Below are 25,080 nucleotides of genomic sequence, written 5' to 3' on the forward strand. Positions count from 1 at the left end.
TTCCAGAGCAGGGAAAGTGCATGCTAATAACCTAATTCTAATGATGCAGGCATGGAAACTAACAGTCGCTCAAACAATCTCTAGTCAATTTTCTGATAAAGTGAATTTAGCGTTTCCTCCATTTTATGATTAAAGTGAGCTATGGTACGAGTTTATTTTTAAGTAGGTGTTAATTAAAAATATGGAAATAGGTTGGAACACATTGCTTTTCACAGGCAAGGAATAATCACAACCAATTTGTTCACACAATCGTGCCTGTTTGGGAATGTTTTTAAAAACGGCTTGAGTTTCCGCTTGGTTCTCTGTCTGCTTGTTTCCGCAGCGGAATATGATTCCAATAAAATCAGTAATTGAATTTGCAGTCCAAAGAATAAATGGTTATTTTAACAGAAAGTTGCACGCTTTGTGGAAAAGACTTAAGCTCTTTGTATATTGTATCTAATGGCAGAGGACACAACATTACTGCCTTTACGTCTCCTTACAACCCACACATTTAACTAAATGCATAGTATTTATAAAAGAAACTAGTACGGTTTTTGTATCTTTGAACAACTTTGTGTCCTGCTGTTTCTGGATTAAGACAAGTTTATTTTTAAATGCCAGTTACTTTGAACTAGAAAAAAAAGTGGTTCATACATAAGCTGGAAATGAGTTGGGTTTTGGCAGCTTTAGTATATGCCTGCAAGGACTCAAAAGAACTTTGATACACATTCTTCAATGGCCTCTGCACTGTTAGCTGTTGTGCAGTATTTTGTCTCTGATGCATTCACTCTGTGACAGCTCTTCCACAAAGAGAGATGAGGTAACTGGAAATGACTTTTGAAACACGGGGTGATGGAGAAAGATGGGTTTTATAGAGTATTGTAGGGCAACACTAAGTATTTTTTCACACTGTTAGTCATTTAGGCTACCTCGGTGCTGTACATTTAAAGCAGTATGATACCAATTAAACAGCCATAGCTCCCTGCGCACCCCCATCGCAAAATATCCTTGGTTATAGGTGCCAAGAGTTTTTAGGAGATCCTTATTCCCATCACAGAACTACAATTCCCAGAGTTCCCTAGGAAGGGGCAGGTGGCCCTATTTTCAGAAAGTTGGTTTGCCTTTCTGTTCTCCCTCAACAAAAATCTACAACTTGTCAGTCTGTCCCCCTCCTACCAACATCCCATCTAGCATTGTGGAGGGGGCTGGTTTATCTGGATAGGGGTCCAGTCTGTTTTCTGCTCCTTGGGGAGTGCTTTGTTATACTTGACAGCCAGTCATTGGGCACTCTAATGAATGGACTCGCTTCTCTGTGTTTACTGTATTTTTCGCTCTATAAGATGCACCTGACCATAAGACACACCTAGTTTTAGAGGAGGAGAACAAGGAAAAAAAAATCCTCTCCCTCTCTGCTCAGCGCCTCTCCAGCAAAGCGGGAGGAGAAACAGAAGGGGCTCCGTTTCAACTCCCGCTTCACTGAAGTGGCGCTGCGCAGCTCTCCCTCTCTGAGCAGCACCCCTTCAGCGAAGCGGCAGGAGAAACGGAGCCCCTTCCATTTCTCCTCCCGCTTCGCTGAAAGGACGATGCGCAGAGAGGGAAAGCTGCGCACCGATCCCTTTTGCTCTCCTGGCTTCAGCGAAAGCTGCACAGCCGGCATTCGCTCGATAAGATGCACACACATTTCCTCTTACTTTTTAGGAGGGGGAAGTGCATCTTATAGAATGAAAAATACGGTATTTACCATGCTGTATTGTGTTTTTTAAAAAGGAAAAAATACTTGTGGCCTCCGTGCATGGTCAGATTTTTGCTTTATTCCACATCAGTTGCCAGTGCTGAGATTAGCACGTATGCCTCTTGCAGAGATCTCTGCATGCTCACCTGTAGAGCATATGGCTGATGCTGGATTGGGAGGCCCTAGAAGGTAGAATATTCTTAAGGGGAAAGTGAGATGAAAAAGTTTTGGAAACTTTAGCATAAGGCAGCCATGGTGTGGATCTACATGGGACAGGGGTTGTGAAATTTGATAAGTCAGGAGGGAACTGGTAATGGACGCATCTCAGTTATTTGGACCTTATTTTATGTTGCGACATGCATTTTTAAAAAACGGAGGTGTCAAGATGTAGATGGGAATTGGTTGTTTTCTGCCAATAGTACTCTGACTGGTTGACTAAGTAGACAAATAAGCAGCATTCATTGGTGTAACAAGAAAATTATCTATGTTGACCTGCGGGAGAGTGTTTCAAAACTGTTTAATAGCTTGAATCTAAGGGGAAATATTTATGTGTTTTCTGTCAGCAATTTGTGGATAGAATGTAGAGGAGCTGAAACCATAAAGCATTGTGCTGCTGCTAAACATCACTTAAAAATTCCATGTTGATATTCATTAGTATAGATTACTGCGTTTCAGATGAATCTCATGTCCTTGAGGCCAAGTTGCTACTAAAGTGATGCACAGCTTCCTAGATTGTCAGTATAATTCTGCCATTAAAATGTTTTGCTGTCCAATATATGTTTCATACTTGTAAAGTAGTTTTATGCAGATATTTTCATATTTATTAGAAGGCCAGGGAAAGCCAGGGTGCACTGTATATAAAACACCATCCCAGGAGGAATAACAGATGGCCCATAGGCTCCACAGCTGAATGAAGGGAATGGTGTCTTCCAGATGTGTCCATCAGGTTCCCAGGCAACCCCACCACATGTGAAGCAGTGTCCCTTCTGCCGGTTTAGACCTCCAGCAAGTGTTAGATCTCATTTTATACATTTTTGATAGTTTGGTCCCTTCCTATAGAACACCTTTTCACAGGAGAAATGCCTCATTCTCTGTTTTTAAATGGACCCTAAAGACCTGGATACTTTATTCTATTTTTAATTGAATAATGCTGCCCATCTACATTTTATGAACTGTAGTTTTAACTTTGGCTGATATTTTTTAAATATTGAAATAAGAAGGTTTTATCCTGTTCTTTTAATTAATAGTGTTTGATGTTTTTATTGTTTTGTGGCTTTTACTTGCAAACTGCCTTATTAAAAGTATTTTTGTACTGCTTTTGCTTTGAAAGGCCCTATAAAAATGTTTTTTTAATCATTACAAAACATGGCTCAGTCATATTTTTTGTGGCCTCACAAGCTATCACCTAAGTCCTGGAGATCTCATTTTCCCTTTTAACAAGTTTCTAGCTTTCACTGTTTTGAAAGCAGCTTCAAAACATGATGGCGATGTGTTTGGAAGGCTCAAGTTATGCAATTATTTGGATCTCAGCCAAGGCGTACCATCTGGAGTCAATCGATAGGAGGCAAAATTTGGACATGAATCTAAGATACAGTTCAATTCAGGGAATAACATGCTTTCTGTCTACAGAACAAGAGCAGACTTTAATATTACACAAACAACTCCTTTGTAACCTATTAGTCATAGCACTTTACTCTTCAGTTAAACAAGCACAGGCACATCTAATGTGTGCTCTTTTTATTCCCCAAATCTGAAATGCACAGCTAAAGATGAGAGTATTGAGTGAACTTTAGGCTTCCTTAACTTAGCTAAGTGATTCAGTTTACAAGCTTGCCTGTGTCTGTGTTCTGAGAAATGAGACATGTTTGGATACGCCTATGGTATGTTTGTGTCCCATACGTGGTAGAGAGTTTTGCGGACATGGCAAGCAAAAAAAGAGAGGAGGAATAGAAATTCAGTGTGATTCTGGTTTGGCCGAAACTCTAAGACAAGGATATAACTCCTAAAATGTGATTAAATATTTGGAGAGGTCTGGCTAGATTTTATCACTACAGTTCTAATGTCATCCCTGCTGTTTGAACATTTGATTAATAACGTGTTCACAATATGGATGTAAACATGGGTGGGGAGATTGAGGAGAGAGGGATGAAGGGAGCTTGTGCTGCAAATATCCACTCTTTTTAATGAAAAATTAAGCAGTATTAGATGATAGATTCTGATTTTCTGGAGGCATATTAGTAAAACATTCTGCTCTTGCTCTCACTCCTCGTTTCCAGTTATTGCTCAAGTAGAATAGGTAGCTTTTCCTTCTTCTGCAAAGAAAAATGCTGCTGGAGTCTCCTGCGGTTAGAATTAGCTGTCACAAATAAATAGCTGACTTTCATCTCTGTAATATTACATGAGCAGGTATTCTGTGCTGTGGCTAATGCTATAGAGCCATTTGTATGATATTAAATGTTTTTCCACCAATCAGCTCTCCATTTATACTTCAGTAACCATAGCATCGTGTATAGAAAAACGGTACAATAATTTTCATTTTAAGAGAACTTAAGTAGCATAACATCTGGGGGGACGTGGAATTTTATACTGGTAGATTGCACAATGTTAATTTTGTAATAACTACCACATCTGCGCAACTCATTCCTTAGGCCTTCTTAGCAACCCCTTTCCATTCATTCTCCAGAATATTTGTTATTATTTATGCCGTTTTAATGTTGCCGTCTTGCACACTTTTGGTGTGTTTTTTTTAAAAAGCAAATCTGCTGGACGTCAACCACAAACAGCATATGGCAAACACATGGTGGGAAGTGGATCTGTTGTACCACTTCCTATTCTCCCCCCCCCCCAACGAAAATTGAAAGCATATTTGGAGGCTAACTTTTAGACTGCAAGGCTGCACGCTAAAGAACCCACTTTAGGCACACACCAGGGTTCTCGGCAGCAACTCGACTGCTACCAGATTTCAGGGGTGGGTTGACAGGTACCGTATTTTTCGCTCTGTAAGACGCACCACAAGACGCACCTATAAGACCATAAGACACACCTAGTTTTTGGAAGAGGAAAACAAGAAAAACAAAAATTTGAATCCCAGAAGCCAGGACAGCTAGTGGGATCGCAGCGCAGCGATCCCGGTGGCTGTCCTGGCTTATGGGATAGCCGCGCGCAGCCTCTCCCGGGCAAGGGGAGCCTTCATCCCCTGCCTGGAAGAGGCTGCGCACGGCTAAGGCTCCTCCTCGGGGAAAAGCCCCCAAGAGCCGCACACACACTCCACGCGGCTCTTTAAAGGGAGCGCTGAGCAGAGCCTCCCGCCTGCATTCGTTCCATAAGACGCGCACACATTTCCCCTTACTTTTTAGGAGGGGAAAAGTGCGTCTTATAGAGCGAAAAATACGGTACATGGCGAGGGAGGGCACTTGTAGAAAATGTGGGTTGCACACACAGCGTTCTTCATGCAGTTTTCATAGCCTACCCATGGACCTCAAGGTAACAGGTGGGTAATAAATTGAGATGGTGATGATGAGAAACACTCTTGTTTGATGGACTTTCCTTCAAACCAGCTTCCATCCAGTTAGAAAACAGAAGCCTCAATTAAGCAGAGGTGTGCACATTTCAGGCAGCCAGTGCGCATGCACAGTTAACAGCCTTAGTGAAGTTCAGCGTGGGAAACTAATCATGTTTGGAGCATCAGGTGAAGACATCCCTGCCCCCTCTCTGGTGCATATAGCAATATTAAAAAGTGACTTGGGCCACAGGGGCTACCTCATCATGTTTCAAGCCATTAATATGTACCTAGCCAGAGTGGCTTATAGAGGCCCGGTTCAAAATCCTTTTGCATCACTGCAGCCAAACTGCTGAGGATCTGACTTTGTAGAATGCCGAATCGTTACAAGACATAGGTTTGCATAATCACTACTTTATTCTATTTAAACTTTTTTGTAATGCAAAGATGGCATATCGCATAGGGAAGTGAAAAACATTCTAAGAAAATGTAAATGTTTTGTAACTTGGAAAAAATAACAATCCGTTTTTTAAAAATTTAAATTCATTTGTGGACCTAATTCCCTTGAAGCCTGTAGAAGCAAAACGCCTTTATTCTACATGCTTAAGAAAGCTGTAAATTTTTTCTTGGAAAAATTGCAACTTTAAAAAGAGGATTATAGTGCTGACCTTGTCTCCTCTATTTTTAAATAGATTTTACTGCATAATCATTGGTAATCGTATACATGAGGTTTTGTTTAAAAGAAACACAAAGGCTTAATTGTATTTTTTAAAGGAAAGTATTGCATCAGAAGGATTCATTTAAATACGTTTGGCTCTGGGCTCTCTTCACAATTCATTCATTCTGATTTTCCCCTGGACTTGTTAAGAATGCAAAATTTAGGAAGGACTGAGCCAAATAACGCTTTTTAGATCACTACATTCTGGCTTCAAAGCATAGTTCAGCTCAAAAACCTCTGTTACTAAAGAAAATACTTCATTTTAATTCTCTGTTTGCAGTTGCATTTTTTTTTTTAAAAAAAGCTATTGTCTAAATGTTAGGGCTGTTGTGACTCACAAAAGCAGCGAGTTCTGGGATAATGTCAGTATAATTGGCTGTTTGAAAGGGCGGCAGCAGCAGAGAAAATGCAGGGAGAGCCACTGTAGGTATACAGGTCACTGTAAAGACATGTGTATACATGCAAACATCTTAATGGCTAAGGCTTGAATAATTTTGAAATTCTGAATGGCCAGTAATGCATTTGTAGTGCGTTTAAAGACATTCAGTGATATATCCTGGGAGTGCCAACCCTTTTGATCCTAGGAGCAGATCTGAAAACTTAAGAAACTGCCATGGGCACCACGAAATGCCCATTTCACAAAAGAAAAATTGGGAGTGCTCAGAACCCCCTCCCTGCAAACAGCAGGCAAAACACTGCACAAACTCCCCAAACAAAACATAAGGGGGGGAAAGTAGGCCAGTTGCACAAACACACCAAAAATGCAATCCTGCCCATCCAACAGTCTCAAACCCCCTAATATAAAAAAGAATTGGGGGGCTAGGAGCCTGAGGCCCCCAAAGCACCACATTGGGGACCCATGTCTAGCCAGCTTTTTCCAACCCTACAGCAAGTGATTGGAATGGCTGTTTTTTTCACCCTTATAGCCAGTCAGCTTCTCTTTGCTTTACAGGAAAGAATCTTTCAGGTTTCCTTTATTTATTTATTTTTTTAACTCTTCCTTCCGTGTACAGGAAAAGATTGTCGCCCACAAATCACTGGCCTGGCAATGAAAGTACAACTATCTTGTGCTTCACAGTAGTAGCAAAAAAGTTGTGTTGGTTTCTGTACTGAAGGCCAGCAGTTTGGGCTCTAGCATCATTCTGCAGACCAGGAATTGAAAACCACTTTTTTATAAACTAACAAAACTATGCCCTGATAAGGACAGTCCTTTTCTATAATGTATTTATATTAAACGGCAGTGATATCCATAATCACAGGTCCTTCTAATGGTGTAATATTCCATGCTAAGTAATTGAACAGAATTCAGCATCTGCTGACAGATGAATGCTTTTTCAGCTTTAAGGAGGACCGCTGGAAAAAACATACGACTAGAAATTAAATACAGATCCGGAAAGGATGACAGGAAACTGCCCAGTTCAGAGTACTTGGGAGAGTAACAAAAAGTGTTTTTGGTTAACAGCCTAAAGTGTGTTGAAAAACCCATCAGCGTATTATGAACATTAAATACATCTTTGTTGTATAAGCTTTTTCGTTTTGTTTTCCAAACAGAATGTTGTAGAACTGGTCAAGCCCGCCGATAGCCCTTTCCCTGCTCCTTTGGAAGAAGGTTTGGCGAACGATATATATTCCAAATTTATAGCACAGATCCCAGGTGAAGAGGATGCAACTAAGGTAAAGGAGAATTTTCCTATTAAAACTATCTTGGTCAAGGAAATGATATGCTCCTCAATTATCCATCAGGGTGAGGAGTTTGGGAACTGCCGCCATAGAAATTTTGCTGGTCTTCTAACATAGAAGCATAGAATTATAGAATTGGAAGGACCTTGAGGATCATTTAGTCCAACTTCCTGTAATGCAGGAATATGCAGCTGTCCCTTATGAGGATCAAACCTGCAACCTTGGTGTTACCAGCACCATGTTCTAATCAACTGAGCTATCCAAAAAATGCAAGGCAAGCTGGTGTGTTGCATATATTTTACTTCCTCTGCAGAAGCAGACATAATTAAATGCAGTTTATACTTACACCCACTTTAAGATGAGAATTTGTTTCCTCTGTTACAGAGGTCCCCAATGTGGTTCCCATGGAAACCCAGCACCCACAGAGTCCCCCCCCCCAAAGCTGAAATCAGACTTGGAAGTAGTATTCTGCTTTTGGGTTGTGTTTGTGGCACTCCTTTAAGAAAGCAGTACTGCAAATAAATCTGTTTTCATTGATGAAATGTTGGGCACTGAGTTCTTTGAGTTTGTGCGCGCCATGATTTTGCAGGATGAGATCAAATGCTTTGTGAGGTCACCAATTTACAAGGACGTAGCTAAGATCTTCACCTGGATACACGCTACCGAATCCCATATTGCCAAGAGGCTTGTCAGAGCCCAGCAATCTGTGGAAAGAAAAACAAAAACCCCTGTCTTCCCATCCATTATAATATGCCGCCATTGGTCAAGTTTTACATTGGCTGTAGGAGGAGGAGCTTAGGGTGCAAGATAGGCCTAAGATGTAAAACCAGGAGAACCTGGTTGCGACAAAAAGAGAAAAATGAAGTAAAGGAGATACTGACCAAAAAAGAATAAGGTGTTTTAATAAGTTTGTGCACCTTGAAGATGGAAACCAAACACATTTTACCCTTGCATCCCTGTCCCTGGCATTTCCTGTCAAATTTAAGTGCATCTAATGTGTCTACCTTCACACACCTCAACCACTTTCCCAACTGCACACATTTTTGCAGCTGCCCATTTTGTGTCCAACTGCACACTCAAAAAAACACACCAACTGGTAGCTAATAGAAAAGGTGGTGTGTGATGGTGCTCATCACAATTTCTTTGGTTTGTAGATGCCCATGGGCCCAAAATAGCTGGTGACCTCTGCATCTACTATACCAGCTGGTAGCAAGGCACTTGCTAGCTTTGAGGCTCTGCTCTTCTGCTCAGTTTCTTAAGTAATGTGACAGCCTTCCATCCACTGGCTTGGCCAAAACAACCTCCCAAGTTATCTCTTTTACGCCAATACTGTACAGCAATGCCGCTTTTGCATATGGTGCCGAAACGAACACCTTTCATCTAAGATTTCCTCCCACCCTGTTAGGAAATGGAGGGAGGCGTTCCTCAGGAAGAGGAGGCTGAAGCCGAAGCCATTGTGGATCCTTTGACAGGTTACACCATCGAGGATGTTCAGATGGTACTGGGCCAGATCACCGGTGAAATGCTCAGCGGTATTCAGGTATTTTCGGAGAGGTGGCAATGGCACTCTGTTGCAGCAAAACACAACAAAGGATCTTGTGACTTTTAAAAAGTTTCTTACTGCATAGAATTTTGTGGACTACAGTCCATTGGTTCGTGAAAACCTTATGCCATAATAAATGTGTTAGTCTTCAGGGTGCCACAAGACTTTATTCTATATGCATGATGCATATAGAAATGTGCATTGATGCAAGATCCTGCACGCAGCTCATTATAGACTGAAGTACAACACAGTGGTACCTTGGTTCTCAAACTTAATTCGTTCCGGAAGTCTGTTCCAAAACCAAAGCGTTTTTTGTTCATATTATTTAGCCCCTGCCCATTGACCTTAGAATTATACTATTTCTGTAATCCAAACAATGCCTAAATTATTTGGGATTTCTTCTGCACTCAAGCCCTTTTGGATTGCTGGAACGTTTATTTTCCATAATTAGCTGGAAGCAGAATTAAAATAGAGGGGCCTATATTATGATCTTTGTACAACGCTTACCCACAAGTTAACCACATTCATCAGAGACACTTTCTAACATTAGTTAAAAGTTTCTGTCTGCAGGATTTGGCCTTTTCATTGTTTCGTGCTGATGGCTTCTGGGGATTAGTCTCTTAATTGCTCTTATATCAGTTCTTGTTCATGCCATAGGCAGAGTTTTAGTGACTTGTTGACCTGCATTTTTTGGGAAAATAATAATGCCATTTCACTATTAAACATGAAAAGAAAAAAATAACATGAGAAACTCAGCAATTAAAGCCTTCAGATAATACTCTGCATGGAAACAGAAACTGAAAATGGAGCAATTAAAGATAGGCATATCCCAGGGCCATTAAGAGCCTGTTAATCACTAATCCCTAGCTGCAATCAACAGGAAGTGACACAACAGGCAGGTCCTACAAACCTGAAACCTTTAATTAGAGGCACAGGAACTCAGGAAAGCTGGAATAGTGCTTTGTCTGTCCCCAGTGGGCAGGCTGGTGCTGCAGTTGCATTTTATCGCTAAAAACGTTTTCAAAAGTTACAAATCATAAAATATGCCAGAGGACAAATACATAACAGTGAGGATTTGGCAGTGGTGTCCCCTGGATTCTCTACAAAAAGTAAGTGAACAAAGAATAGCAATTCCAGAAGAAAGGGCTGGAGTGGAATGCTAGATAAGAATGCATAGGGTGAAAAGTGTGTTTCATGCAGCAGCATACAATTTTCCAATATAGAAAATAAACAGGACTAAAGGTTGGTGTGTGGTTTGTTTCAGTCGTTAGTTTATTGTTTGGCAGATGCAAGGACAGAAGAACAAGGCAAATCAGGACTGCGCAGAGTAGGACCTACAAAGCTTTAACAAACCCCACCAGCCATGTGTTGTGGCCTACCAAGCACACAACAGCTCACCCACTGCTATTTTTTTGTCCTAGCTGGGCAGGAAAAGCAGAAAAGCCTATATATGGAGAAGTGCCCTCCATAGCTAGCAGGCAGCATCCAACATGATACATTGTAAGGTGTGTAGATCTAGGTTAGATAGTACCATTCTGCGAGAGTCTGCATATTCAGCTTCAGGAATAACCATCATATGACTTAGAATCATAGAATCATAGAGTTGGAAGAGACCACAAGGGCCATCGAGTCCAACCCCCTGCCAAGCAGGAAACACCATCAGAGCACTCCTGACATATGGTTGTCAAGCCTCTGCTTAAAGACCTCCAAAGAAGGAGACTCCACCACACTCCTTGGTTTGTAAGTCTACTGCGTCATATAAAGACATTTGCATTCTTGCCCTCTCATCCAGCATTAGGAAGCAGTTGAAGGACAGTCAAGCTAACCTCACATGTTTGTCCTCTTTTTCAATAATTGTATAGAAGAAACACAGTTCTCTTCAGTGGATTTGCAACCAACAGTTCCCTCTAACACAAATCAGGGGTACTTGATAAAATCACTATAAACACGTGCCTTTAGGATGGGCCTCTTCTTTCTCCCTTCCTCCCCATCTTCTGCCCCTGGCACTATTGTGAAAAGTCAGATAGCCCCCCCCCCCAAAAAAAAGTTACATTTAAAATAAAGCGATGTAGGTATTTTTATTTGCATGTCGGCAATTTGCAAAAATGTGTCAGTGGGCAAAATAAGTTTTGGTTATTTTGATGTGTATCTATCTAGTGTCTGCCGTTACTTGAATATCTTGTGGTTTAATCCCAATACAAGGACTGTCTCTCTCTCTCTCTCTCTCCTTGCCCCCACCCCCACCCCCACCTTGTTTCTTACGAGGCTTCATATCTTTTTGGAACCAGTTTTAGACTTAGAATGATTAACCTGCTATCCTGTTTGCACTTACTGGGGAGTGGTAGCATTGAACTCAGTGGGGCTTAGCCATGCATAGGATTGCAGCATTTTAAAAATATTAAGTGTAAAACTCTCTGCTTCTATGGCCCAGCTATAGCTCTTTTCTCTTCTCCCTGCTCTCTTTATCCTGTGTGAGCCGTTTGCTTTCTGCCCTGTTTCTGGAGCTGCTGTCTTGCTCAGCATCCCCACATACGATAAGGAGAAGGAGAAGTTCATCCTGTGATCGCTATAAAAGTGAATCTCTGGAAATCCATCTGTATTGTTGTCTAGAGCCCTGAACCATTTCATTGTAGTGGGTCTTTGTCCGATTGAACAGATAACCCTCCTGTCAAAATCAAGGAGGATACTCATCAAGCCTCAGGGATTTTGGATGTCTTCTTAGGGGCGAATCCAAGGTGCCCTTTTGTCTTTATGTTCCACTGTCTAACTCCCCCACTCCCTTCCTTCCTTTTTTATTCTGGAGGATTTTATTAACCTGGGCCACGTATGAGGAACATGATATGATTCTAATCTGTATTCATTTTATTTAAGATGCATCTTCTGCCACCAAAAAGGGACCCAGAGCAGGGTGCAAACATTACACAATCCATAAAGCCAACAATCAAAACAATTTTACAATCTAGTTTACATCTTTTGTTGAGGTTTGCTGTTAACACTGTCTCTGAAACAAATGGTTTCAAACTGGGTTTATAAAAATACTGTGTGATTTTAACGAGGATCCCTATGGGCCACCAATGGGGCTTCAAACTTAAGAGATCCCCAGGGTGCCCTTCTGATATTTAACAGTGAAGGCATAACTAATCTGTGTTAAATTATTCTGTTCTTATGCATTCATGTTCAGAGACATGAGAAGTATTTAACTGGGTGCGTACAAGGTCCATTTTCATCCATCGTTTATGTCAGAATCTCAGTAACCATTAGACATGAGGCCTTCCACCAGAAATTGGCCTAAATGGGCCACAATCTTTCTGCCTGTGCCATATTTAAAACATTGCCTACTAGTTCTCTTTCACAAATTGATTTTTGAGCTAAATTCTGTTGCAGTTCACCAAGACTTCAACATCCTTTTGAATTCAGCAGAGAATTTGGTATTAACTCTTAGATGCATTTAAACTATGTCTAAAGTAGCAGAGAGAGAGAAAATGTTCTTGAAACCTTCATTTCTGTTGTATTCTGTTGCTTAGGAGGCTGCTTTTGTCAACCATCTTCCCTCCACAAAAACAGGAAATTACAGAATGCACAAAAGTATACATTTCCTACAAAAGAGATACACACAGCCACCTATTTAAAAGGCTACATAAATTCCAAGACCACTGATACATTCAGCCAGCATTTGTACAAAGTTGCAGAAACAAAACAAAATGAATGTTGCAGGAAACATACTATCACTGTCAAGGAATATTTGTTGCCATCCTAGTGACATTGTTCTGAATACTGCAACGAAATCCAAGCATTCTGATGCTTGTTTGTATGATGTTCATTTGCAATGAAGCTTTAGTTGAGAGAGACAAGCAACATCTAGTAAAGTAGTTCTGGCTTGTTGTTGTGCACATTGCTTCATTACATTTCCAGTAATGCACTCTTAAGTGCAATAGATCTGCTCTAAAGATTAAACATCTGCTGTGAAGGGAGGGGAGGATGGAAAATAACTCAAATGCCAGAGGATTCCACCTCCTCTCACCAATTTAGATTTATTGGTAAAATTCATCTGAGAAGGCAAGGTTACTGGTCGGGTGGATTGAGAGATGGTTGTCACTTCCTGTTCATGACAAGCATATATAGTGCATTGAACTATGCACACAGTAATGAAATAAAGTATTGTTGTGCAAGTACAGGCTGGGGCATCGTAACATCTGCAAAACAGGAAGATGTCCAAAGAATAATGCCTGCCTTTGCTAGAGTGAAACCATGAAGACAATGTGCAGTAGCTGATAGCTCAGTTACATCTACTTCTTCTTTAAAATTGTCTTTACAGACTGAGATTAATGAAAGGCTACAAACGCAGCAAGAGGCCTATTCTGCAAGAATAGACAAGCTGAAGAAGGCCTGAAACTGAGCAAGCAGAGGGATGGTGGTGTCTTACACTTGCTATATAAAACACAGGACAGCAAGCCCTGTGATGTGTTTCTACTACCTACAGTCAGCATAATTGGGGCGCTGTTTCATCATCCAGAAAGCACTGTTCTTTACCATAGCACGTCTATTTTTATATTATTTGAGTGTTCTATGAAAAGATAAATAAAATTAAACTTTAATTTTCCTCTGTTGAAGGTTGTGTTTGTTTGTTTGTATCTGAGAGTCATCAGGGTTGTGAAATTTCCCCCTATATGTGTGTTGGTGGAAGATATTCAGAACATCCAAGGGCATAAAAATATTGTAACCTTTCGGGGAATCATAAACAAGCAGCCTCTTACCTAGAATAGTTACGTCATCCCTTAGGGATGGATTGATCGGTCTGTTTCAGGCCCATGTAAGTTTTGCATGTAGCCAGTCATAAATCCATTCTGTCCCATTTCTCATTTATCTGTTTTAAAAAGAATGAGAACATGTTATTTAAAGCCATACTTTATGTCATTGGGTGCATTTCTAAACAATTTTTATTATAAAATATGCTTTTTTAGCATTGTTTTTTGAGACAAGGACCCTATCATAAAATTCAGAGAAATCTGAAGGATAGTTAAGTTCCAGTGTTTGTACTAGTTTGGGAGGTACAAACAAGGCCAGTTAGGGCAATGAAGCAATATTGCAAATGTAGCCATAGCCTAGATCTGTATAATAGTATTATGTTGTTGGCAAGTTTAATTTTCAGTCCTTTTCTTAATATTTCTTAGCATTTCTATTGCCAGACTCTCCTAAATCAATATTACCAGCTATTCAGACCGTTATGCACTATGCTTGAGATCATAATGCAAAGCCCATGTTTGTCTTTTTATGGACTAGGCCTGACTTTGATTTACTTCAGCGAACTCTGAAGATCAACTGATACCCCCTGCCACCTCCCAGGTTTTATGGAGGCCCTGGGAGCTCTATAAAACACTTTGAAGATGAAAAAAGTGCTATATAAGTGTGCAACGATGCTGATTTGTTCGACTTCACACATATGCTGGACATCTGTGCACTTAAAAATTGTCTAAGTGAAGCCCAAGTCCTGTATGATAAGAGGCCCACTGAAGTGAATAAAATTTAATTGTGTTGATTATATTAAGCACACTTGGGACTTGATTAGGGTCTTAATGGGAAATGGAAACAAGGGACAAAAACCAGCTGGAAAGAAAATGAGAATGCATCATAAATGCACACGTAACATTGAAGAGAAGGGTACCTTCTGGTTCACTGATATGTAGGTAGACTCCATTTGGTTGCTCTTTTAATGGCTTGCCACGAATGAGACACTTTTGAAAAGTTGTGTCAAGGGTGGTTGGTGCCTAATGACTCATTCAGACTTACCAGTCACCGCTTGGTGCTGCAATTTCATTTGGTAAGTAAGATTAGGCATTCGCCAGGGTCCCAAGGTTTGTGAGGGACCAACACCCTGAAGGAGCCATCATTTGGACTTTGTATGGAGCACCCAAGAAAGCCTGAGGCAACATGAGAGAATTGCCCATCTGCATGTCCTACCTCTTCCAGGTTAAGGAGGCTGGGGTAAGGGTGGGGAGATCAATGAGGTTGCCCTGCTTGAAGAACTGCAGACTACTGGAGCCAGCAGAAATCCCAGTGCAGTCACCTTGTGATAAACCTGCCAATATGAACTATTCCAAATGATCCAAGACTATTAAGTCTGAGCTACAGTGGTTCTCAAACTTAATCCATTCCAGGAGTCCATTCGACTCCCGAAACTGTTTGAAAACCAAGGTGCGGCTTCCGATTAGGTGCAGAAGCTTCCTGGACTCAATCGGAAGCTGCGGAAGCCATGTCAGACGTTTGGCTTCTGAAAAACGTTCGCAAGCCGGAACACTCACTTCTGGGTTTGCGGCGTTCGGGAGCTGAATTGTTTGGGAGCCAAGCCGTTCAACAACCAAGGTACCACTGTGCTCTCTGAATTTCCTAATTTATCAGGTTGTTCCCTACCCCAACGTCACGTTGATGGAGCAGGGGGATATCAAATATGAGTGTTCCATATGTATTTCTTAATGATGCAAAATACTGTCCTGTATACAGCTAACAGAAATTCCACACTTTTTTGCCACTGTCGTTCCCTTGAAGGCCATACTACTCTAAAAAGGAACAAGGTTTGTTTTGCTTTTTATGGCTTGCAACCATAGTCTCCCAGTTCATGGTTTGCGAGTGTTTGGATTTGGTCCATTAGTTTGACCCCAAGCCCATGCAGCCTTAATCTGGTCAGTGTGAAGATGGATGGGGCTGAGACTGCAAGAAGCCTTATTTCCATTGCCTTATTATGCTTCCTTGAATACCTTCCTTGTGCCCCATTCGAGGTCCCTATCCCAAGAATGAACATGCTCAGTTGACTCATCTGGGGAGATTTAATCATGTTTTCTGCATCCACACTAAGACTTGGGGAAGTTGTCTTGACCAAGCTTAAAAACTCCTGCCCACACTTCTGATAGGCTAAGGTTGTTATTACTGTTATTGTTATCAGCAAATTTTCATTATTTGGGGGGAAAGTAACCAGCTAATGTGGAGAACGGAACTTACAACTAGAAAACTGAGAAACTAAGAAAAGCAAAAGTTGATGGATTTTTCAATGGCCTGAGCTTTTGTCTAGGTAATATTTGCCCTATTATACTAATTGTTCCAGTTTTGCCCAATTTGAGTTCCATCACCTTATTTAGATAATTTTAATTTTGATCATTTATTAACTGAATGCAGTGATTTTATAAGCAAAAGTTGCTTTGAGCTCTCTGTGACCTTTCTGGCATGCACAATATTGCAGACTCCAATAATGGGTAATATGTGTATAACAATTGTTTACATCCAACCAACATTTACAATCAGACTGCCAAAGCAGCCTCTTTCTACTACATAAAATAACCTGTGTGACATTGGGAATCAGACACCACTTGCTCTTTTTGTTTGTAAATTCAGCGTATAATAAAAATATGTCTGTACACCAAACTAACCTGATTTCCCCCTTCTTCTCACTAGTACATGGATTCTTTGTTAATATTATATTTTTAATACCTTTTTTTCAACGTTAAAAGCAGGACAAAGTTTGCATTCACTTAACTTTAAAATTCAGTGATTGCCAAGAATGTCCCATACAGTAAAGTCTGCTTTCAGGTTACTAGAATACTTTTTAATAGCTTGCTGCACATTGCTGCCTGCGCATGGTCAATTCACACATGATGTTTCTTTGGTGCGCACATAAGGTTTTGTAAACTATCCCACCCCTCGCAAAAATAAATAAATTATGGTACATTCACCAGAGAGCCAAGTTGGACTGCAGTTCCCTATCAAGAGCATTTTGAGTTGCAAGCCTACATTTGCCCACCATAATGTGTGAATGGGCTTCTCAAAAGACTTACTTTAAATGAGGGTTTAAATTAAGTTGGAGTGGAGAGAGAGAAGGCAGGAGCCACTGCTGATGTTCCCAGAAACCAATTTGTCTTTTAACAGCTGGCAACTTTCAGTGTTCCATCATGACTGCCCAATAGTGCCCTCTTGTTACTTTTTGCATGCCAAGGCAGGACAGGACAGCTCAAGACTGGGAATTAACACTAGATTTTTCCCCCCATTCCAGAGAGCTAAAAGCAGTATGAAATGTGTACACTTGTGATGCTCCCCCAACCCCCGTCCCGATAACATCTTTTCGCCAGATATAAATAATGAGTCCCATTATTTCTAGGGGGTTGGATAGGGTTGTGGAAAGAATATTGCTGGAGATCATACATTAAACCACAGATAGCAAATATGTGTCATTTCCACCATCTGTACTCTGATGCACCAACACTTTACCACATGAAACTATTATAATACCTTATTTCGTTGTTTGTGAGAGAGGCAGCAAGGTTGAGATAATAAGACGGTTGTGAGCTTGAAGAGGTGCCGCGTCTGTTGCATTTCAGCTACCTTGAATTTTCATCTGGATATTTTACAGCACTTTTGGGGTCCACAATGCTGCCCTCCGTACATAAGGATTGTTTTGCTGAATCAGACCAAAGTGCCGTCTAATCTACCGTGCCATTTCCACTACTAGCTGCTGACAAGTTGCCTCTGGGCACTTGCAAGCATAGCCTCTCCAGCATGTTGTATTTAAGGGAAAGCCACCCTTTATATGTGGTAATTCTATTTAGAAGTCATGATTGATAGCCATTGGCAAAGCTCCTTGAGATGGGAGAGGCTGTAAAATCAATACCGTCAAAATTGGAATGAAATCTCTGCGGAGCAAGGCTTTTATATTGTGCAACTCGCCATAAAAGATCTATGTATGCAAACATGAGAATTCCGCCTTCTAATCCTCTCCTTTGTACTATCTGGTAGATATCAACTCCAAATGTTCCAGCCTGCCTCATGCTCAGAGTCATAATCTTCCCCAGAGCATAATATTCAAGAATTATCAAGACTACTCACAGGGAATGATTTTGTCCCTTGATTGAGTTCCAGAGAAATGTTCTCAGTTCTCCCCCTTGCCAAACGCATGGTGTGGATCATACAAACCATTTTTTCCCAAGCCTTATTGACCCCCCACCCCAATCCTCGCCATAATAAACGCATTTCTGCTAATGGGTCTGGGGAGGGAGGAGGGATTTGGCAGATGTTTGCAAACGAAGGTCTACCACAAACGATGTTTCTGCATTGCAAAACATTCCTGTTTCTAGGAAGTGGTTGCTTATTTTTCTAATTCAAGGAATACAGTCAAAATACCATGCATAGCATTCCTTAATATAATACCAAGCAGCATTGTTTGCAATATCTCCTTGTAACCACTGTAGTTTTGACAGATCAGCTTAAAACATACGGCACCAAGTTTGAAAACCGGGCCTTTGCTCTGGAATCATATTGCAGAGCTGGAAAAAATCTGCCCAGGGTTTTGGTAGGAGAGAGCTATTCATTTGTGTTGGAAATTAGCTCTGTGGGTAGTGATAGAATCACGTCATGCAACGGCAAATGTAGACACAAGATTGTAAACGCTGTCATAAAGGGATTCTCATCCGCAATACAAACCTGACTTCCCTACCTGGATTATTTTCAGCTTATTAGTTGCTTGCCATATTAGGAGTCTCTAAGCGACTTGCAAAAATTTAAAAACAAAAAGTAAAGCATTTGTTGGGGGAGAGGAAAGCACATTACAATAGAAAACATACCAAAATCCATCAAAGAGACCTAGTGAAACAGCAGCAAAAGAAGTGCTGGATTTAAGCCACCAGTTCCCCCCACTCCAACTATCATGTGGACTATTCACCTGATGGCAGCTTCGCATGTGATCCTTGCTGTGGAACCATCTCCTCGTTCTGATGCCTCTTAAAAGCGCCTTTCTGTTTTCAGGCCTTTCACTGGCATTTAATTTAAGTGGTTTATTTAAATTCACCTTATTTTAACACCGCCTGGGCAATCAGCTACAAGTGATGTTTAAATGGTTGTATACGGCTTCGAGGCTCAAGTAACAGGCAGAAGAAAATAATTATTTTGGGACAAGGTCAATGTTTCCTCACATTTCTGCTCCTTCATCATAATAAGGAGCAGGATTTGCAAACGTTTTTAAAAATTGCAAATCTGTGCTGTTGGTGGTAATGTTACAGGCACTAGCCAGTCGGTGCCTTCTACAGCCATTCGTTCCTCCATTCAAGCTAAAACATGCCCCAAAGCATTCCCACCTCATGAATTCACCAGAAGAGCACACATGTATCTGTTCACTCAGTAAACTTCTCAGAGTATCAGGGGTGTCCTTAATCAATCTCCACCACTTTAAACATGTTAAATGTCTTGACATACTCGGCATAAGGTGTTACATAAGACAATTTTTTGGGTATGATGCACTTTGTGACATAATTGAGTATCTCAGTAGCAGGGCATCTGCACTGCATGCACCATGTCCTTATTTAAGTCCCTGACATCTCCAGGTAGGTCTGGGAAAGAGCCCTTCCTGAAACCCTGGAAGGCTGCTGCTGCCAGTCAGTGTAAGCAAGCTGAACTAGATGAACCAATATCTGTCTTGTTATAAATAGGCTTCCTGTGTCCTAATTGCATCCCACTGCATTATGGACAGTAGAAAAGGTAAAAAGGTAAAGGACCACTGGACAGTAAAGTCCAGACAAAGGCGACTGGGGTTGCAACGCTCATCTTGCTTTCAGGCCAAGGGAGCCAGCATTTGTCCACAGACAGTTTTCTGGGTCATGTGGCCAGCATGACTAAACTACTTCTGCTGCAATGGAAGCCAGAGTGCACGAAAATGCTGTTTACCTTCCCGCCACAGTGTTATCTATTTATCTACTTGCACTGGTGTGCTTTTGAACTGTTAGGTTGGCAGGAGCTGGGACAGAGCAACGGGAGCTCACCTCATTGCGGGGATTTGAACCGCCCACCTTCTGATCAGCAAGCCCAAGGGGCTCAGTGGTTTAGACCACAGCGCCGGACAGAGCTAAAGCTGGGCCTAAACCTTGCAGTGCATGTCCTGCATCTCCCCTCGCCAAGCATCCCTGCTATGTCTGGGTGTGCAAAATAACACCAACACCCCACACTTTCTTCTAATAACTTGAGCAGCAAGATGTTTGTGTTATTTGAAAAAAATATTATGCCTGCTTTCTGGGCGCTCAAGATGACATTCAGATACCGAGCGTTGATTGCTCATGGTTTATTCAGTGCCTTTAATAAAGTCTGAAGAGGTTTTCTTCTATGAGAAAATGTCTCTTTTGATTAATCAATTAAACTTGATGTTCCCCCTCTCCTCCCCAACGGTAAACACACTGGAAAAAGTATGCCCTTTGCCACCTGCCGACGAGCAGCACCTTCTTGCAACAGAGCAGAGCAAATTTTCTTCCAAGGGAAAGAGATGCGATTAGAAGGGGTAATAACAGGGCTTCAGGGCTTTAATCGATTTTGTTGGTAGATTAATCAACTAAAGGTTTGGCCTAGTATTGACAAGTACATATAGGTGATGGGCGCTTGCTGTTGTTTAGCTGTGGTATTCTGCTGTAACAGAACCATAATGCACCTCCTTCAATGTTAACGCAGGAATCCCAACTGAAGCATATCTGACAGATTGCCATCCAATCTCTGCTCAAAATCCTCCAATGGGAAGAGAGCCCACCACCTTCCGAGGAAGCCAGTTCCACTGTTGAACAGCTATTGCCACCAGGAACTTCTTCCTGATATTTACGGTAGTTTGAATGAATCTCCCTTCTTGTAACTTCAAGTCATTAGCCTCCACAGCAAGGGAAACAAGCTTTCTCCATCTTCTATGTGACAGCCTGTTATTATTATTATTTATTATTATTATTATTATTATTATTATTATTATTATTATTAACCATCCATCAAAAGATTCCAGGGCAGTGTACAACATTAAGGACACATTTTATGGAGCACAATAACAAGAACATAATAAAAGGCATAAAAATAGACAGCATAATTATAAAATAATCATAATAACAGTCTCCTACCAACACCCGCCAGCTGATTATTTAACAGCCAAAGGCCTAGGTTAAGAGGAATGTTTTTGCCCAGCACTTATAGACATGTAATGATGGTGCTAGACAAGCCTCTCTTAGATATTCAAAGATGGCTACCACGGAACTAAGGTTAAGTCTCTTGGAAATTTAGGCTGCAATCCTACACCCAGTTTCCTGGGAGTAAGCCCCATAGAACACAATGGGATTGACCTTTGATAATAATTTTTATGAGGCTATTACTGGACTGTAATTGAGAACAATGGGATTTACTTTTTACTAGAACCATATACGATGGTTTACTGGAACCATATACGATTGTGCCATTAATCATGGGCTTAAATTTCTTGCATTTGAATGAATTGGGATTTTAATGCCTCTGTCTTCCATGGGATCATCCTTTCTGGTTGGAAACCAACATGAAGCAAAGCACTTCTCAAGCCCAACAAAATAAATGGACTGATGTTGTTCTAACTCATATATTGGCTCATGGGGACATTAATATTTTCCTTTTTTTCCATATGGGTTCTTTTGCCTGTGACTCATTTTCCAAAGCATCACTGAATCTATTTGGTCGTTTAAGCGTGGCTAAGTTCCATTGAGCCCCTATTATGATTTCTTAAATTTTTCTGTAGAACCTGCCGCTCATTTGTTAACCCCTTGCTATTGTTACAGATCTCATTCACACAAAGGCCTTTCTTCCATTTGAATGCTGAAGTTTTGTAAGGAAGTCATTCCGCTGGAAAGAAGTTTACAAGATCCTCAGACAAACGGTTTTAACAAAGATCAAACTCCCTCTTTTTTTAACATTGCCAGTTGAATTGAAAGATGGAATGGCCTAGATATAAGTCATGAATAATTTGAAAAGACTTCTCTCTTTTTTCTCTCTCTTTCTGAAAGCTTCTCTCCCCCCCCCCCCTCAAGGCATTGAAAGCTGAGGATTTTAGAAAAAGAGACTGAGGTGAGAAAAGGCAGTTTAATTTTGAAGATGATTATATAGGGTGTGAGTTTCCAACCCGAAGGATTTCATGACATTTTTTTTATTATTATTATCACACATACCACACTATTCCTGCAAGGTGCTCAGTGGGACGTAAAGATGGTTTCCAGGTGCCCCCATCCCTTCTAGCAGAGTACAGGATCAGGCCTGATTCAGGAATAGAACTGTATGGCAATGCTTTTAATTGAGACTTTTCCCTGGGCCAATTGAGAAATATGGGTATGTAGGTCAAAACAAGCAGAGAAAGAAAATGTGTGGATTGTCACTTTTCATATGTATGACTGCTCTTTTCCTGTGCACAGTGCTTTTTTGGGGGGGGGGTAACTTTTTAATATTATGTTGTAGTGTTGAGTTTTGTTGGAGTGTCCTGCCCCAGGACCTTGGGGTGAAGGGTGGAATAAGAATAAGAATAAGAATAAGAATAAGAATAAGAATATCAGTGCTTTTTTCTGGGGGGGGTGGGACGTGGGGGGGATGCATACCCCTAAACATTTTGTGAATCTAAGTTTGGCCTCATTGAGAGGCAGTATTTCAATATGAGTAGGAAAATGAGAGTACCCCTAAACATTTGGGGGGGGGGACACACTGCCCATGTATGTTAAGAAAAAGACACACTAGAAATTTACAGTTTCAAAAATCATACATGCAATGTTCAAAAATCATACATACAATGTAGCCTGAAGCAGCACAATCCAGGAACATGCCTGCTCTGCTGTGTAGGCCAGGCCCCTTGATCATAATGGCGGGTTATACTACACTGGCTTCTTCTACTGGCACTTCCAATGTTGTGATGCATCACAAATTTGGCAAGGATTCCCTACGTCTCTTCATCTGACAAGTCACTGATAAAAGGTTGGCATGTACTGGGCCCGGGAAAGAGCCTTTCAGCTTCCTCACTCAAAGCATCCCTCCAGTTTGTTGAGGAAACATTGAAGAACACTCTTTGAGCATGTCTCCCCAAGGAATTCTGAATTCACCTGATCCATATTTAACAAAAATAAAAAATAAAAAAATTGTCTAGTAGCACCTTATGGACCAACACACTTCAGCACACTTCTTCAGGTGGGCAGACGGAGGTTGGTGGGCCTTGTTTGCCCTCCGTTGACATCTGTGAGCAAGTCCCAACTGAACACAGTTGGCTCCTCTTCTGCCGTCACCAAGCATGGCGGGGCTTACCTCTCAACATGTGTCAGCATGTTTTGGATTGTGTGGCACGTGTAGCTGCTTGGAGGGAGATTCAGACTGCGATGACATTGCGTCTACCACAGGGCTGGGGAAGGAAATGCTTCTGCGGCTCTTTCTGCAATGCAGTTCTACAGCCACACAGCAGTAATTGCTGCAAGAGAAGGAGAAGGAATTCTGCTTTTCCTGAGAGGAGAGAGAAGTAAGAAGATGACCCACTTTCCAAATGATTATTATTCTATCTTCAAAGTGTTCGGAGCACTATTTCAAGCAAGCTGAAAGGACAAAGACAAAAGGCTTCCAGGACCAGATGCACCTTCATATGTGAGAGTGTGTGTGTGTGTGTGTGTGTGTGTGTGTGTGTGTGTGTGTGTGCACGCGCGCTCACACCGGCACTCAGTTCCCAGTTTTTACAAGGGATGCTGATTTCATGTTTTGAGCCTAACCAGCCTTCTTCAAACTGGCATCTCCAGATGTTTTCAACTAACTACATCTCCCATAACCCCCAGTGAACATGCCTGGGGCTGATTGAAGCTGCACTCCAAAACATATGGAGGGCACCAGGTTGAAGAATATTGCTGCAGATTGAAAAAGATGAATGAAAACACATCTATCAGCTTCTCTTCCTAGTTCCACAGTAGAGGGCATTGATGCTTTGAATGGCATAGATATGTAGGACACAAGAAGTAGAGAGCTATATTTTCCACAGTGCATGTGGATGAGATAAAATGCTTGATCTAAGGTGGTTTTATGTAAGCATGCCAGCAGATAAATATGCCATCATTGTTTTAAATTTGGGGGACTTTTCAGAATCTACTGCCTTTGTCCTCCCAAACTCAGCTGCAGATTGGACTCCCCTGCCCTCATACGTAAGTGCATGATGAAATGAGCCAGCTAAATATGTGCACTTTAATTCCCATGGTTGTGCTGGCGAAAGGGTTTTGGCTTAACAACAACAACAACATATTACTAATACCCTGCCCATCCAACTGGGTTGCCGCAGCTTCTCTAGGCGACTTCCAACATAATATAAAAACACAGTGAGTCTTTAAACATTAAAAACTTCCTGATATATGTCAAAAGACAACCAGTCTGCTTTCTATGGTCCCAAGAAACTGTGCTTGCACATTAGGGCAAAACTGCCAGCTTGTCAATAGCCACACATTAAGCAAAATGAACCTACCAGTGTCACAAAAGCACACAAATACATACGGATGGATTTGCCACAAAATACCACGGGAAACCATTTAAAGCCAGGTCGTGCACATCACCTGTTTGCAAAAACTTGCATTTCCACTGCACCAGTTCCAGGCTGTCTAGTACCAAGGAAAGGGAAAGTACACCTTCTGTGAACTGTTGTGGTTTCCATTGCAATGTGAAATTTTCATCATTTTCCCAAAACACGATTTTTTGGAGTAACAGGTTTGCTAGTTAAGCAGATCCCTGCTTGGAGAGATGGTCGCTGTCTATGAACAGAGCCACACATTGAATCTGAAATGAATTAATAGTAATTCTTTATGAAGTTCTTCCTCTGTCTTTCCCTTGCTGCCTGATTAAATGAATATTATTTCCCCTTAATTGATTTTACAAGTCATTTATCAGAGATTTATGAGAATCAACCCACTTTAGAAAGTATTTGAGAGCTTTAACGTTTGACATGTCTTCATTTATCGTTTACTACGTTCTCCATTTACACCCAACATTCAGTAATCTTCCAAATATTAGGTTTTCTTGAAAATACACACCATTCAGAGAAGGGCTTCCCCCGCTTTTATTATAATTTAATGATTAAAGGTGGATGGAAGATTAGGGATACTAATAAAACCCAAAAACTCCCTCCA

General features: G+C 41.1%; 1 protein-coding gene across 5 annotated transcripts in view; it reads left to right on the plus strand.

Moving 5' to 3' along the window:
• CABCOCO1 (ciliary associated calcium binding coiled-coil 1) overlaps positions 1 to 13,758 on the plus strand; it is a 54,142-nt gene extending 40,384 nt beyond the window's left edge. For all 5 annotated transcript variants that reach the window (XM_083502820.1, XM_083502824.1, XM_083502821.1 and 2 more), the window contains exons 6-8: positions 7,483 to 7,605; positions 9,017 to 9,151; positions 13,470 to 13,758. In XM_083502820.1, the coding sequence (XP_083358946.1) occupies positions 7,483 to 7,605; positions 9,017 to 9,151; positions 13,470 to 13,544 (333 nt within the window). In that variant the 3' untranslated portion in view covers positions 13,545 to 13,758. The remainder of the gene's footprint in view (positions 1 to 7,482; positions 7,606 to 9,016; positions 9,152 to 13,469) is intronic.
• Positions 13,759 to 25,080: the final 11,322 nt, after the last annotated feature.

Source organism: Podarcis liolepis (genome assembly GCF_965112155.1).
Source record: "Podarcis liolepis genome assembly, chromosome: 5".
Taxonomy (NCBI): domain Eukaryota; kingdom Metazoa; phylum Chordata; class Lepidosauria; order Squamata; family Lacertidae; genus Podarcis; species Podarcis liolepis.